Here is a 15369-nt window from a genome sequence, read left to right on the forward strand (position 1 = left end):
AAACTTTACTTCTTGTGTGTTAGTGTATATTTTCATAATCCACGTGAGTTAGTTAAATCCAGTGCGTTCCTTTTATAACAATTAAGCGAAAAACTTACTTCGAAATGTTGTACAGTGCACAGAATCTACTCACTTCAGACTAATATAGACACTATAATGAGATATCTAATAATATCTTCTACATACAGTGTCATTTAAGTCTGAATGACACTGGAAGGAAGATTAACGGAAACATGACTTTAATGTTGCGTATCTCATGTCTAAAAAGGGTTTTAGTGTCTTTATTAATGACCAGTTTCATTACATGATCTAATGTTCACTTCCCTCGTGCCCAGATTCAGTTTTGCAGCATCTGAGTGGAGAAATTTGTTCAATTTTTTAATTTTTACTTCTTACTTTTTAACCAACTAAAAAGGTTTCCTGAACTCTCCACTTTGCACCCTCGTTTAAATCCGTTCCCTTTGAAAAAATCAGGCTTATAACAACTCTGCTTCCAGTACAGTTCAACATATTTTACTCTCCTGAGGCCAGTTTAGCCACTGAAACTGGCATATATGCTGAAATGTCCTGATAGTTTTATTATTTAAACTACAGCATGTGTCGGCCTTTTTCGTGCCCCTTCTAACCAACAGCTTAGTGAGCTTAAACTTAAAAAAATAGAATATTCACTCACACATTTGTGTTAATCGCGGTCACACTGATGAAGATTGTACTTGTCTTTGAGCATGAAACCCTGCTGGTTTTAACTCAGTCTGCAATAAGCCCGATACTTCATCTTAAGTCCAGTATTTAGGTCACAGTTTCTGATATGATTGTTAAAATATTAAATTATTTTCAGGTCCTGATGTGTCCCTAATCATTCAGAGACACCGTTTTGTAACTAAAGCATCTTTAGAAACAGCTTTACAGCCCTTCTGTAAGTGGAATAAGTTGCATTATTGATCCAGTTTAGCCCACATTAAGAAACTTTGTCATCTGTTAACAGAGATAAAGCTTTTAAAAGGTGTATATTTGAGTGTTTTCTCTCTGAGCAGCAAGTCTTAAGCAGCCGTACTCTTTAAGAAAACCACCTCGATCATTACAGAGTGATTAATTTGTTCCAGATCGCGTGCCCAACGCTACTTCCTTAGCAAATCTGAAGGCTTGTGTGCCACATTTTTGGAAGCAATGCTACAAAATCCATTTCATGGTAGAACATTAAAAGTATCATGACTTTGGAGTGAGCCCGTCTCTGTGGCCTGCAGGAACAAATCTGCATTTCCAACCGTTGACATCAAAGCGGGGCAGTGAGGACGGATCAGGGACTTTTGATGGGAATATGTTTATGTGTTCGTGCGAGCTGAATCACTGAAGAGATGTGCACATGTGTGGAATTCAGACTTGGCAGTTGGACTTCTCCCTGGTTCAGTAACATGTTTACAGTGGTCCATTTTTCCACCCGGTTTTTGGCCGTTTTCTTAAATAAACACGCTCAGTTTGTCTGGACGCCTGCCAAGAATGACAGTTGGACGGAGGAAGCTGTTTGCCTTGGAAAAGCTTGAGATTTCGCACTTATACGCACACTCATCCATGCCATGCAAGCGTTTATCAGTGTGTGAGACCTGTGCAGCGAATAACGGGAGCTTTCATAAGTGCCGTGGACGCAGCATTGATCTTTTATCCCGTGCACATTTCTGCACATGTGCTCTGACCCACATACCACTTCCTGTTCTATATACGGAGCAGGAGATGGAGGCTGAAGAGGGAGAAAGATGGACACTTAGGACAAGAGAGAGGACGAAAAAGCTCTTTTCCTGCCCATTAAATATTAATATAAATGTCAGTGTTTTCAGAGCTTCTGTCCACACAAACTTTTTTGTTTTAAGTTGCTAAAACGCAGAGAAAGATAAACTACAACAACATAATCAATATGATGTCTGAAGGCCAAAACCTGTTTCTTCAGTTATTTGAATGTACAGATCATTTATTTTTCTTTCTCTGCTTTAAAAACACGTCGATCAGTCGTGAAATTAAAAGCCAGATTAGGTGGAAAAAGCTCGCGTCCGAGCCTGAAAGACCGTATAGGCTACGAAACGGCAACTTTGGTGAACCTCCACATGAGAAAAATGGTAAAAGGCCTTGAACAGGAATTACTCTGAAGTCAGGGAATATCTGAAAAGAATCTGAGGTGAATCATTGGAGTTTGGTTGGTTTGTGAGTCACGTCATTGTAATCTTTATCAGCTCAGACACGGTTTTCAGTTGTTTCCATTCCCATTCATGCACATTAAGTTTGATCTGAAATGGGCAAAAACCAACTCAAGCAAGTGGGTAAAGTCTTTTTTTTTTTTTTCCCAGTTTAATCCGTGTCCATTCACTTTTTCCCCTAAAAATTTTATCAAAAACGGCAACGAAATCTTGGTAACTGTGAAACTAAAAACGCATCTTGGACGAGTTTTCCTTAAATATTTTGACCACGTCGCTTCATGCCAGCAATATTAATGTGAGAAATATGATGATAAATATGACTCCACTGCCAAAGAAAAGGCTCCAGCATCAGAAAGTGTGATTTATTAAAAAGAATTCTGACCTATTGTATATGTTAGTGGGCATTTAAAGTGAAAGTTCGGAGTAGATTCACCCTGGGGTCATTTGAACCGTGACATCCAGCCAAGTAGCCCACCCTCATGTAAAATGAGGGTTAATCTACTACTGTAGACAACAAAGCAAATTTCTCCATTGATAAAATAAATTCACAACTCTACAACATAAAAATTCATAAAAAATCATGTAGAATATAGCATATACTTTGTTGTCTACAGTAGCAGATCAACCCTCATCTTACTTTGAAGCTCCCAGATCAAGGAAGTGACGTTGACGCAGCTTTAGCAGCAGAGAAGCTATCAGGCTTGTGTTGATAATAATAATCTCCTGGACTATGTACAAACTTCCAAATGCATCGTTTTGTGAGTACAGACCATATTTGTACTACTGTAGAAGTTTGGTGTCATGGCATGTGATTTTTAGTGTGGTAATTTTGGAGATACTGCCAGGATCCATTAACCCTTGTACTAAGCTATTCGGGATAACTCAGTAACTCGGCTGATGTTCAGCCAAGATCGAAAAAACTTCGGGTGGGCTACTTGGCTGGATGTCACGGTTAAAATGACCCTAGGGTGAATCTACTCCGAACTATCACTTTAAGTCACTTGCTTCATGTACATAATCTCACTAAAAAAAAGCCTCCTATAGGTTCTAAATGGAAATCCCATTAAAAAGATGGATGGAAACAATCAGTTTGGTTTCATACAGCTTTGTTACAGTCACAGAGAAATTGGTTTGGTTGTGTGTTTTGAGTTACAAAATAATCTAGTTGCCACTAGATACGTATCTAGTTTGGTTTGTGAACCTTAAAACGAAGGCGCTTCTGACTCGTTTTGAGGTAAAACTGTGCTGGAGCGCCTGAGAGCTGAGATACCGCAGTTCACAACTGGTTTTCAGCACTGCACGTCACTGTTTAGCTGTTTTCATGGCATCTTTTCTGTCTCTTCAGCATGCCAATAAATTCATATGCACGGCTGTACATGTGCAGGGCTCATACAGAGATTTGGTTCTATGACAGTAGGGGGAACCAAAGGGCAAAAAAAACCCCCGTTAAATATTAATATAAATGTCAGTGTTTTCAGAGCTTCTGTCCACACAAACTTTTTTGTTTTAAGTTGCTAAAACGCAGAGAAAGATAAACTACAACAACATAATCAATATGATGTCTGAAGGCCAAAACCTGTTTCTTCAGTTATTTGAATGTACAGATCATTTATTTTTCTTTCTCTGCTTTAAAAACACGTCGATCAGTCGTGAAATTAAAAGCCAGATTAGGTGGAAAAAGCTCGGGTCCGAGCCTGAAAGTCAATAAATCCTGATGACATCTTTCACTGTTTTCAGTTGTTGTCACTTCTATTAATCGGCTAATTGGGCTGTAGTCCATTTAAAGTTCGATCTACAACACGTAACGTGCAACGTTGACTCTTATCTCGTGTTTTGAATGTGTTTCTTTATAAGAGTTGGATCGATTAATCAGTTTTAGTGGAGATTTCTGAGGTTTTATGCGACATGCAGGAACCCATATTGCCTGTAAAATCTTTGCAGAGGGATAATTGTATCTTTAGAGTTGATTAATTAGGGGACAAAGTTGTGGTTTCTCACTTTCAAAGGTTGGGTTGATTGCAGGTGTTGGAGATTGATATGCTTTATGGGATGGAAGCGCTTCAGTTTCTAACTTTGCCTTGTGTGGGTGCATGTTTGCAGTGGAGCTTCTTTCCCTTTTACATCTACAGTCTGTTTTGTGGCCTATTTGAGCTGTTATTACCACCGCACCACTAACACGTTGTTACCTTAAATCCACATAAACATGTTCCATGTTAGTTTCCCTCAACATTTTGATATTAAACCCAGACTATTGCTTGATATTAAACCCAGACTTTTGCTCCATCTGCAGCAGTGCTGCAGCCCCCACACAGCAGAGTGATTTTAGAAATGGCTTTTTCATCTGTGATGTGAGTCAGCTGCTGGGTTTTCAGGCTGTGTACCTCCAGATAGTTTTTCTACGTTTTCTCCGAGTCAACGCCTTTTTATTTTCTAAATTAAAACGTTGTCAGTCCTCCAGCTCTAATGGGCTGTAAGAGGAGAAGGACCAGAGAGAGTAAAACCTCAGACGGAGAGCGTGAGAGCTGAGATAAGGAGGAGAAATCTGGGAGTTTTTTCCTCCTCCTTCCTCTGAAGGTTCATCTGAAGTGCAGTGGGATTACAGGAGGGGCTACTGCCGCCCGCCTTCTTCTCTCTTCAGCTATCTCACTTCCATTCGCCACCCTCTCTTCTCCCATCGATCCTCTTCCTCCATTATGTGCCTCTTTGTTGCATTTGTCCTCAGTCACGCCAGTATTTTATCCTCCTTCTCCTCCTCTGGCTCGAATCCTGCTTGTTTTCGTCCTCCTGCTTCAGCCACCTCCTCCGCTTGCTCTGCGACATGAGAGAGAATGAAGTCATCCTCATACCTAATAGGTAATGAGAGAGAAAGGGAAAGAAGTCTGTAACTGCAGCAGCTGCATTATGCATCTCTCACCGTTGCAGCAGGGTTCTGTTGGAAAGAAATCGATCTTGATTAGTGGGAAACCTCCACAGGAAGCGTGATTTTTTTTTTTTTTTTTCCCCTACTGTTCAGTTCCCTCGGGGAGTTGGCTGCCTTTTCTTGCCGTTTTGTTCTCCCTTACCTTTCTCTTCCCCGGGAGCTTCCTTTATGAAATGAAACAGACACTCTAAAGCTGTCTGTCACCTCCCAGCGACTCCCTCTGCTTGCTGTGTTGAAGTGTGAAAGCGAGAAGTGGGGAAACTGTGGAAGTCACAGTTCTGTATCACCCAAAAAGTTGGGTCGCTGTGTAAAATGTAAAGAACACAATGCTCTGATATCTGAATCTTTCAACTTCCATATTTGGTTTTGATTGATGTACAGCAACACATTTTTACACTCAGGACCTCTTCTGCCTTCTAAAAATCTTAAAAAGTTGTAGCATCCTTCATTTCCCGTTGCCCGGCAACACGTGGAAACACAAGGAGGAAATCGTTTCACTGACATCTCATATCGGCCTCAGCTGAACACACATTTGTTGACCCCCCCCATCGCTTATTTTAAACTCGATTTTAAAAAGATACCTTTGCAGACATTTTGTGCTGTCTGATTTCTGAATCATTCAACGTCTATATTTGGTTTTAAATGATGCCAGCAACACATTTTTACACTCGGGACCTCTTCTGCCTTCTAAAAATCCATGCAACCCAAAGGATGCTGTAACACAAAACGTCTGCAAAGATATCTTTTTAAATAAAGTTTAAAACAAGCGATGCGGGTCAACAAATGTGTGTTCAGCTGAGGCCGATATGATATATCAGTGAAACGTTTTCCTCCTCGTGTTTCCACGTGTTGCCGGGCAACAGGAAATGAAGGATGCTGCAACTTTTTAAGTTTTTTTTTTCTGTCTCAGGAAGCTGAAATCAGCCTTGTAGCTCTTCCTGATATGACAGCTAACAGCGAGTTTAAAACGATGCCTGAAGCGAGTCCCTGAGGGCTCGAATGTTGACGCCTCGCGGTGTCTTTGAAGGCAAAGCCTCCATTTTCCATCAGATTTCCATTTTGCGGCCGTCCACTCCCCTGGGGTCGCGGTTCTGCGAGCTCTGCTCTCATTGTGTGCTGTCATACTTCAGCAACAATATGGCCGCCACCGAGTCTCCCCACATTTCATGCCCAGGAATGATAATAAGTAGCTTCAGGACGCCTTGTTTTGAAACGACTGGCTACACTTGAGGGAAAGTGAGACGGCGTGGGTGAAGGAGAGAGGTGAGGATGTTTGCTGTCGCGATGCCATCCGCGAGCGTGGCTCTGAATTTATTAAGGGAGACAGTAATGGAAGGTGAGGCTGCAAACACATCCAAAATAAATGTGCAGTCTACCCACCTAATGGAGACAAAAAGCAAAACAAACACATGAGAGATGATGTCATCTCCTCAGCGAGCAGCTGTGCGCTGACATCCAGGTTCACCGTCTGCCCGTCACTTCCCCGGCGACTTGTTTACGTCTCCGGTGTTTTTCTGTGTGACTGCTAGCAGCGCAGAGCCTGAATAAATGCGTTCTGAACCACCCAGACAAACACGGTGTACAGAAGAATGAGTGAAAAGATGATCAGGGAGGGGGCTGTCTGTTAATATTTCCTCCAAATCTGCTGCATATCACAGGGCTTTCCCTCTATATCACCCAGATAAACAGGCTTCAGTCTAAACCAGTGATACTCACTATTTTTTTCACAGGAGCCACAGTGGCAGAGCAAAATCAAGGGAAGAGCCACTTTTACCACAACATACTAAAGTCCCCTTTTGCAAATATGCATTTCTACATATAAAACATCCCACAAAAAAAGAAACAACACAGCCAATACATTTTCAATTAAGACCACATTTACCTTAATACTGGGATGAGCGGAAGCTGGCATGCATGTCCTTGACTTTCTTCATGTTGTATTTGTAGTTTATTGTTGTAATCATAGTGAGACATTCAGGATGAGCATGTTTTTTGTGCTGGTTTTTGCCCTTTTTTAATTAAAAACTGATCCATTGTGCCTGCATCTCGCGCTGGCTAAAGGAGCTAGCGTGCGCTGCGGTCAAGTGTGAAGGTGGTTTAAGCGGGCTGCGTTGCCAGGTTTAACAGAGCCCCCTTTAGGAAACACCATTAAGCCTTAATTAATACTTAATAAACAATACTTAATACTGTGCAGTATTCGCTGTATGTTATTTGAAAAAATGTATTGTTATTGTTACCATATTGTTACAAGCTACAATGCGAGTGCGAGCCGCCAATTAAAACTTGAGGAGCCGCGCAATGAGTATCTCTGGTCTAATGGATGGAGAGCTTTGGGAGTAGCTTTTAGCAGGGTGTGTGTGTGTTTGTTTGTGTGTTTAGACTGAAATTAGATGAAATAACTGTGGCAACATCAGAGGAGTATCTCTGAATCAGTGTTGGGCTCAAACGATGTATCAGATTTCTGGAAAACACTCAACACTGAAAGCAGGAATTCCACGATTCTCCTCGTAATGGATTTGCTTTCTGAAAGACGGCAGTCGATAGAAGAACCTGCTTAACGGGAGCTCGGATGTTTATATATCAGTAAACTGGAATCCAGCACCTAAAGAAGCGTTTCGGGGTTAGTTTTCTGCTTTATTTTTGGCTTAAATGTCCCAAAGTGTGAGCTTCGGGTCTCACTTTCTCTCACTGACGACTCGCTTGTGTCACCGTGCTCGTGATGCATTTACTTGACTTCATAAAATCAGTTGACTGAGTTTCAATCCACTTGCTCAACATGTCACCTTTCTTTATGAACTTAAATGAGGATTTCAAACTTTTGTGCTTATTTTGTTTGGAAAATGGCAGCATGTAACGGTGAGAGTCGGTGGCCTCTCGAAGGCCATTTTGAAGGCGGACATTCAACACCGATTTAAAGGATGGCATCAAAGCTGAGGATTTCTAGGAGATAGGATGTGGTCACCATGCTGCTCACAGAGGCTCCTCCTTCAGGACGTCCCCCTGGTTCACCGTGTCCCGAGCCAACTTTTAGATGTGATATGTCGATTCTCACGACCAGAGTGTGTCTCAGAATAAAACTGTTGTTGTGTTTTGCTTCGTTTAGGGTGATTCTTCTCCTCCTCTTCTTCTTTTCGCCGTTGTTAGAGGTTTGTATTCAGGGCTCGTGGCGCTTCCCCTCCTTCTCTTTGGCCGCGGCGTCTGTAATTATTTTCGAGGAGTTCCAAAAACGCTCACACGACTGACGTTTAGAGGGCGATGGGGAGGCTCTACCGACCACAGAAGGTAGAGACGTCCGTTAACTCTCTCTTCATCTTTTAGTCAAATCAAAATCAAATCAAATTTATTTGTAGCACATTTCCTGTACAAAACAATTCAAAGTGCTTCACATAAAATAAAAGCATTGCAGCAGGGAGTGTCAGAAGCATTAAAATACATAAAAGAATATAAAGATAAACAAATAAAATAATTTAAATTAATTTAAAAACAAGCAACAGTCAGGATAAATTCAAAGATATCGTGCAGATTTCATGCATAGACACATGAGAACAGAAATGTTTTTAACCTGGATTTAAAAATGTCTCCATTTGGTGAAAGTTTAATCTCCACTGGCAGTTTGTTCCACTTGTTAGCAGCATAACAGCTAAATGCTGCTTCTCCATGTTTAGTCTGGACTCTGGACTGGACCAGCTGACCTGAGTCCTTGGATCTAAGAGCTCTGCTGGCTTTATATTCTCTGAACATATCACAGATGTATTTTGGGCCTAAACCGTTCTGGGATTTGTAAACCATCAGCAGGCTTTTAAAATCTATTCTGTGACTGACTGGAAGCCAGAGTAAAGATTTTAAAGCTGCTGTGATGTGTTCAGATCTCTTAGTCCGGGTTAAAACTCCAGCAGCAGCGTTCTGGATGAGCTGCAGATGTTTAATGCTCTTTTTGGGAAGTCCAGTTAAAAGAGCATTACAGTGATGGAGTCTACTGGAGATGAATGCATGGATGAGTTTCTCCTGGTCTTTTTGGGAGAGGAAACCTTTAAATCTGTTGATGAGATGGTAAAAAGCTGCCTTGGTGACAGCTTTCATGTGGCTGCTGAAAGTCAGGTCTGAGGTTACCGACTCGGTCAGTGATTGTAAGGTCCCGAGTCTCAAGATATTTACCAACGCTGACCCTCTTCTCTTTGCTCCCAAACAGAATGATCTCATCTTTTAGTGCGCTGTAAATTGTAACATGTTTTCATCTTAATGTAATTGATTGAGCAGCTGACTGACGGGTCAGCTCGCTCACCTGCTGGGTGATGACTCCCGGCTCACTGACGCTCTGCTGCTGATGAGTGGATTAGCAGAAGGACGAGCTGGCCAGCAGTCTTGCTTCCTGACTGATTGTTTGGCTCGCTGCCTGGTAAAATGAGTGGCCAGGCAGCTGGGTGACTGACAGAGACTCGAGGGATCGGCTGGCTGTCGGACCGCCTGACCCCCGCCATCTTTACGACAGTCAGCGCTGCTGCTGAAGTCTTTAAACGGCCTTTAAACCGAAGCAAAAATACAGAAGAACAGGCAAACTGTGAAGAAGCCACTTTAACTCACCTACAGGATATTTTCAGCATGAATTAACTGAACGTTGTCACACACGGGGTGAGAGTAGTTTTAATTTTTAGCTGCAGGAAGCATCATACTCTATAGATCAACTTAACTTATGAACAGCTTACATTTTGGTAAACAGTTGGTGGGTGAATCAAACAAGAAGACGTCGGTATTAACGGTCCTGATGACTGACAACATGAAAACAACCCGCTCTGAACTTCTGCACCAGCTGAGCTTTCAGTCGGCTTAGCTTTGGTTTTACTGGCTGTTCTGTGTTTTTGTGATGGTGAAGCTGAGCTGCAGATGAAGTGTTTTTATAGACATGAATCTTTTTAAATGCTGAAGTTACCCTTTAACCTCTGGAAGGTCGTCTGCTGCAGCTGCGGCGCTCGATAAGACACGTTTTAATGTTTTAACCTCCTCCAGCACAACATAAGAAAGATAAATAAGTGAAGTGAGTCGGTGATGAACATGAAGATGATGCATTTATTACACTTGCATTATAACCGGTGGTTAATAGGCCCTCCTCAGTTTAAAGACGGCTGTTATGTAAGCTAACGTTCTGCACACAGATGCCGTTTTTACGATCTATGTTGCATTCCGTTATCAACCATCTTATGTAACGTTTTCAGTCCCATTGCAGGATACAGAGTCTTTGTTTCAGCACAAACCGCCTCAGAACATGGGCTGTTGTTTCTTCCTGTTACACAAGGCTCCGCTTGTGATCGGGCCGCGTAAACTGCAGAACTTTGGAGCTTCTTGTTGTTGGACCGCTCTGTTTCCTTTTTTATTGCAGGTTGAAGACGGGGTCAGGGTGTTGTACTCCTGATTTAAGAGAATTAAAGCATCATAAGTTACAATTTGACCTCAGAAAAACCTTCCTGTGAACTCGTAAGCACTGTTAAATTATACTAAAAAGAAAAGAAAATGTGTCGAACTTCAGACAAACTTAGTTAAACATTGTAGTGCCGCTGAAACGTAGACGGGTGTCGGACATACTCTGGTTAAAAACTTGATTCTGCTTTTGTGCACGTACACTGGGGCAACAACGGTGGTCCAGTTAAATGGGACAGTTGATTTGTTACCAAAGCTCTACTCAACTGTGTGAGTTACCCTGCTGAGTGTCTTTTAGGGAGTCCTTTCCTCGGTCGCATTCATTTCTACAAGACGAGTCGGAGGATAAATGGAGTACCGGAGGGGTAGAAGTTCTGAGATTACCCCAAACCTGCGAGGTGGCGCTTGAAGAGCTGAAGATTTCAGAATCATCGAATATTCGGGGGGAGCGACGCTCTGTAACCAGAGATCCCCAAACCTCCCAAACCTCAGCCACCTCCTCCAGCTCTTCTCTGGAGACACCGAGTCGTCCCAAAGTCAACTGAGAGATGTAGTCTTTCCAGCAGGTCCTGGATCTGCCATGAGGCCTCCCCTTCCGTAGGAAAGGTCAGAACCAGGGAAGCACTCAGCTGCCCGAAGCACCTCAACTGGCTCTTTTCGATATGAAGGAGCACCTCAGCTCTAAAGGCCTCGGTATGCTTCTCCATCACTATCCGTCAATCTGACTCTGGTCACTAAAGTTCTCCGTCGGGACGTCGGACACTCAAGGCAGTTCACCTCCCGATCAGTAGGCGTCGCTACGTTAGACGACCCAATCTCGCGACGTCTATGGTGAAAGTGGTTGATTGATTGTTTACCTTCCGGCTCCGTTCCACTCCTCACAGTGAACGATGGCGAGTGAGAGAGAAAGACCTGGCGGTGTTGTTGTTCTGAGAGGAAGGAGCTAAACCGGAAAAGTGATTCCGGAAATCACTTGTTAGCCGACCAATCGCAACCCTTGCGGTCTCCGCGAGTCTCCGTCGCCTCGACGGATAGATAGATGATGGTTGGAACGTAGATCAACAGCTTTACCTTCCGACTCTTAAAAAGCTCTTCACCACATCAGACCAATACAACGTCAACTGCCCTGCAGACTCTGCCCCCCTCTACCCCGAGATACTTAAACTCCCCCACTCGAGGCAATGACTCTGTGGGCATCCCACCCTTTTCTGACTTGGAACCACGGCTTCAGACTTGGAGCCGAGCAATGAAACATTGATCTTTGATCATGTCGCTCAATCAGGCGTGAAGAAAAACAGCCTCAACCCCAACTGAGAGCTTCAGATTTCATACAGACGGCGTGCACGTCCTGGTCAGACGGCTTTGTAGGCAGCTGCATGACCAGCGCAGCAGAAAGTCTTCAACTGACTGAAGTAGCCAAATCTACCAAGTAGATCTCATTTAAATACAAAAGACCCAGAGCTGAAATCTTTCAGCTGATTGAAAAGAAGGTTGTTTAAGTTCTGAGTTCCTAGACAATCAAACGGGTTCCTATTTCAGTTCATCCCAGAGGATCTGGACGGTGTTGAGTGTGAAGATCTTTGCAGATCATTGGAAAAACCTCCTCGTTATGGAGATTTCTGTATTTCCACAAAACTGAAACGCTGTACTGCCTAGAATAGCAATTTCTGCTGGTATCGGGCTGGTATTCGACCCGCGGTGTCTGCGTATACTTTAAGTTTTATCTGGAAAACAGAACAAAGTAACTAACAAGTGCAACAACAAAAGGAAGCATTGGTTGTAGAGCTGCAACATCCATACTGAAAAATGCCAAGAGGTCCCGAGCTCCAGCGTGAAAAGCCAAACGGCGTCTCTCTCTCGGCTCCTCCGAGCTTCGCCTTTGTGGATCTAACATGCTGCTGCAGTTTGCTCCTGATAATCAACCTGCCGTGATAACGGGGAAAATGTCATGTCCTGCCAGCCCCAGCCGGGTTGCAAGATGAAACGATTGAGTGTGACTGGAAGAAAGCGCCTGTAAATAAATGTCACATAGCTTCAGTGATCGAGTGGCGATGGCTTAATCTTGTTAGGCGTCCGTCCTGTAGTGTTCTCAGACTGCGACGGGGAGAGAAGGCGCTCGGTTCGGCGCTGTTATCGTTTGAGTTCAGGCTGGATCTGCGCGTTTGTTCGGAGCGATATCCGTTTATTAGAACGGCTTAGAGAAAGTTTGTTTCAAAGCTGGGCCCCGTCTCGCATAAAAAAGACTGAAAGCCAAGAGATAGTGGGAAAAAAAAACAGTATTCTGCCTCTTAAGTAAGTTTAAACTCGAGTGGCTGCTTCTCACAGGCTGTGGGTTATTATGGGAAGTATGAATCAACAAAAGTCCTCACTTAGGCTGTGTTCGAAACCGCATACTACATACTTCCATACTACATACTTCCATTCTGCATACTGATCGATCAGACAGTATGCAGAGCGTTTACCCACAATGCATTTCGCTCTTACCCGAGTCGAAATCAGCCGGCCTGAAGCTGATTTCGCTTAAGTTCTAAACTCTGTAAACTTTAGCAACATTTGAAACATTTTCAGGCGAGAAAGTAGTCGTTTAGATCCCCAACGTGTTGAAAACCTGACAAAATACCGGCTATTTACAATTTTGTTCCCACGAATTCGGCGCTACTAAAGCTAGCCGCAGTGAGCGACGCACTTCTGGTTATTTTCACAAAATAAAATTCCCGTTGCCTTTTATCATAGGGAAAGCCATTACCATACAATTGGGGCTTTTGTTTTGAAAACAGGAAGTGAACCTACCCTCGTTGTAGCTAGCTTGAAACTGCCGTTTTGACAGGAAATGACCATCGGCGACGTCACGTTACGTTGCATCTTGGGTAGTTTGAGTAAGAGTAGTAACCTCATGATGCATACCCAACATTCTGGCCAATCTAGTATGCATCCGGGAAAAAAGTCAGTAGGAATAGTAGGAGAAGTATGCGGTTTCGAACACAGCCTGAGTCTTTATATGTAGCATCTCGATATTCAGCAGTAAAGAAAAAACAAACCATTAAAGCATAAAGTACAACTCTGCAGACGTCTGCATCTAATGTGCGTTCTGTTCTGATTAATAAGATAAAACAATAATGAACATTTCAGTTGCTCAGATAAGTTTAATGATGTTTTTTAAAGAATAAAACCACAGGAATCATGTGGGCAGATGTTTTATTACAGTGGAGAAGTGTTGGCTTCTGGATTGAAGCGTGTTAAACCCATTTTTGACAGACTGTATAATGGCGTAAAATTGAATTCCCAAAGTTTTTTTTAATGCTAATCCTCCATTCTTCCTGTGTGTCGCCAGTTTAACTGGAAATAAACTGACTGTCTTGTTTGTGTTGAACTCCTTTAGTTCATATAGTTGCTTCCCGGCTGTCTGATGGGGGAATAAAAATGTCTTAACTCCACAATGACGGATCTTCCTCTTTCTCTCTCAGGATGAAGAGGAGGAAATTAAGCTGGAAATCAACATGCTGAAGAAGTACTCCCACCACAGAAACATAGCCACATACTATGGAGCCTTCATCAAGAAAAGCCCTCCAGGCCACGATGACCAACTCTGGGTGAGTTTGCAATACCAACGCGTATATTGTTCAAATTTACCTGAAACATCAAAGCATTTGCTCTAAATCTTGGCTTAAAATATCTAAACAGTGTCGGACTGATTTTATGTTGCAGAAACAATAAATTCCAGATTCTGGCTGGAACGTTTTCCCTCCGATTTGTGCTAACGGTTGATTAAAATGTTGTTTTAAATTCACTAAATGTACATAGCTGCTAAGCAACAGTGACACAAAAACAAGGAGAAGAAGAAAGAAATGAAACAAATTAATTTAATTTGAGAAATGGGAGGCGGAGAGTAAGTTGAAGGCAGGATTAGTTTGTTTTACGAGCATCTATCCCTGCTGTTCCTCACGAGGAGAGGTCTCACTCCCACTGTGTGTTTTCACAGCTGCTTCTCTGACCCCTTTTACAGCTTCACGTGTCGGTTTTATGATTATCATGTTCTGCACTGACCATCACTTCAGGGTAATGTCTCCAGAGGAAGTCTGAAGTGTGTTTGTAACGCTTACTGTACATCCGGCCCACATCTCCAGGGTCATTAAACGGTAGAGCTCCATGCAGAGCCTAATTAAGGGAGGGGTTTACTGCAGATGGTCCAGTTTCCAACATGAACACGTCCCTGCAATCAGAATCTAAGTGTTGTTGGGTTTATTTCTGGGTTTCCTCTTTTAAAATGTTTATTTTAGATAAAAACTGGACCAGAGCTGCAGGAGTCGCATTGGTTTTTGTTCTAATTGTTCTCAGCTAAGCAGCTTTCAGGCGTGCACACCAGAGAGCGTCAGTGCACTTTAAGGACAGATCCATGCACACATTTTCACACATGCACTTCAGAGCAGGAGATTTCTGCAGGGGCGTGAGGTCTCAACTCAAAAAAACAGTACATGGCTGCAGGGGAATGCTGTGTTTTTCAGCCGAAAAGGTTCTAAAATGATCATTTAGTTGAACTCGAAGCTGAAATCCTAGCAGGAACTGAAGAAAGGCGGCTCTTTAGTTTTTATAGTAGTCGTGCATGAAAAGCTTACATAGATATGTTGTGTTTGAATACCTCCGTTTGCAGGAATGAGGAACATAAAACTGTCCAAAGAAACGGTCTCATTTCAGTTAGTTCTCCTTTCTAAAAACTGCCTCTGAGCTAAATGGGTCCCAAACCGAGTCAAGGGACTCGGTGGAGGTGGAGGGGAGCCGTTTAACTATCTCAGGGCGGCAGTGTTGGCATCTCTTTGCCATTTTCTGGGTGAGGGCGAACATGTCCAGGTCGGC

At 42.8% G+C, this 15369-nt stretch overlaps 1 protein-coding gene across 7 annotated transcripts in view; it reads left to right on the forward strand.

The window, feature by feature from the left end:
- LOC142396856 (mitogen-activated protein kinase kinase kinase kinase 4-like) overlaps positions 1-15369 on the forward strand; it is a 100042-nt gene that overhangs the window by 45610 nt on the left and 39063 nt on the right. For all 7 annotated transcript variants that reach the window (XM_075480020.1, XM_075480023.1, XM_075480024.1 and 4 more), the window contains exon 4: positions 13983-14108. In XM_075480020.1, coding sequence (XP_075336135.1) covers positions 13983-14108 — 126 coding nt within the window. The remainder of the gene's footprint in view (positions 1-13982; positions 14109-15369) is intronic.

The sequence above is a fragment of the Odontesthes bonariensis genome, chromosome 12, assembly GCF_027942865.1.
Source record: "Odontesthes bonariensis isolate fOdoBon6 chromosome 12, fOdoBon6.hap1, whole genome shotgun sequence".
NCBI classification, from domain to species: Eukaryota; Metazoa; Chordata; class Actinopteri; order Atheriniformes; family Atherinopsidae; genus Odontesthes; species Odontesthes bonariensis.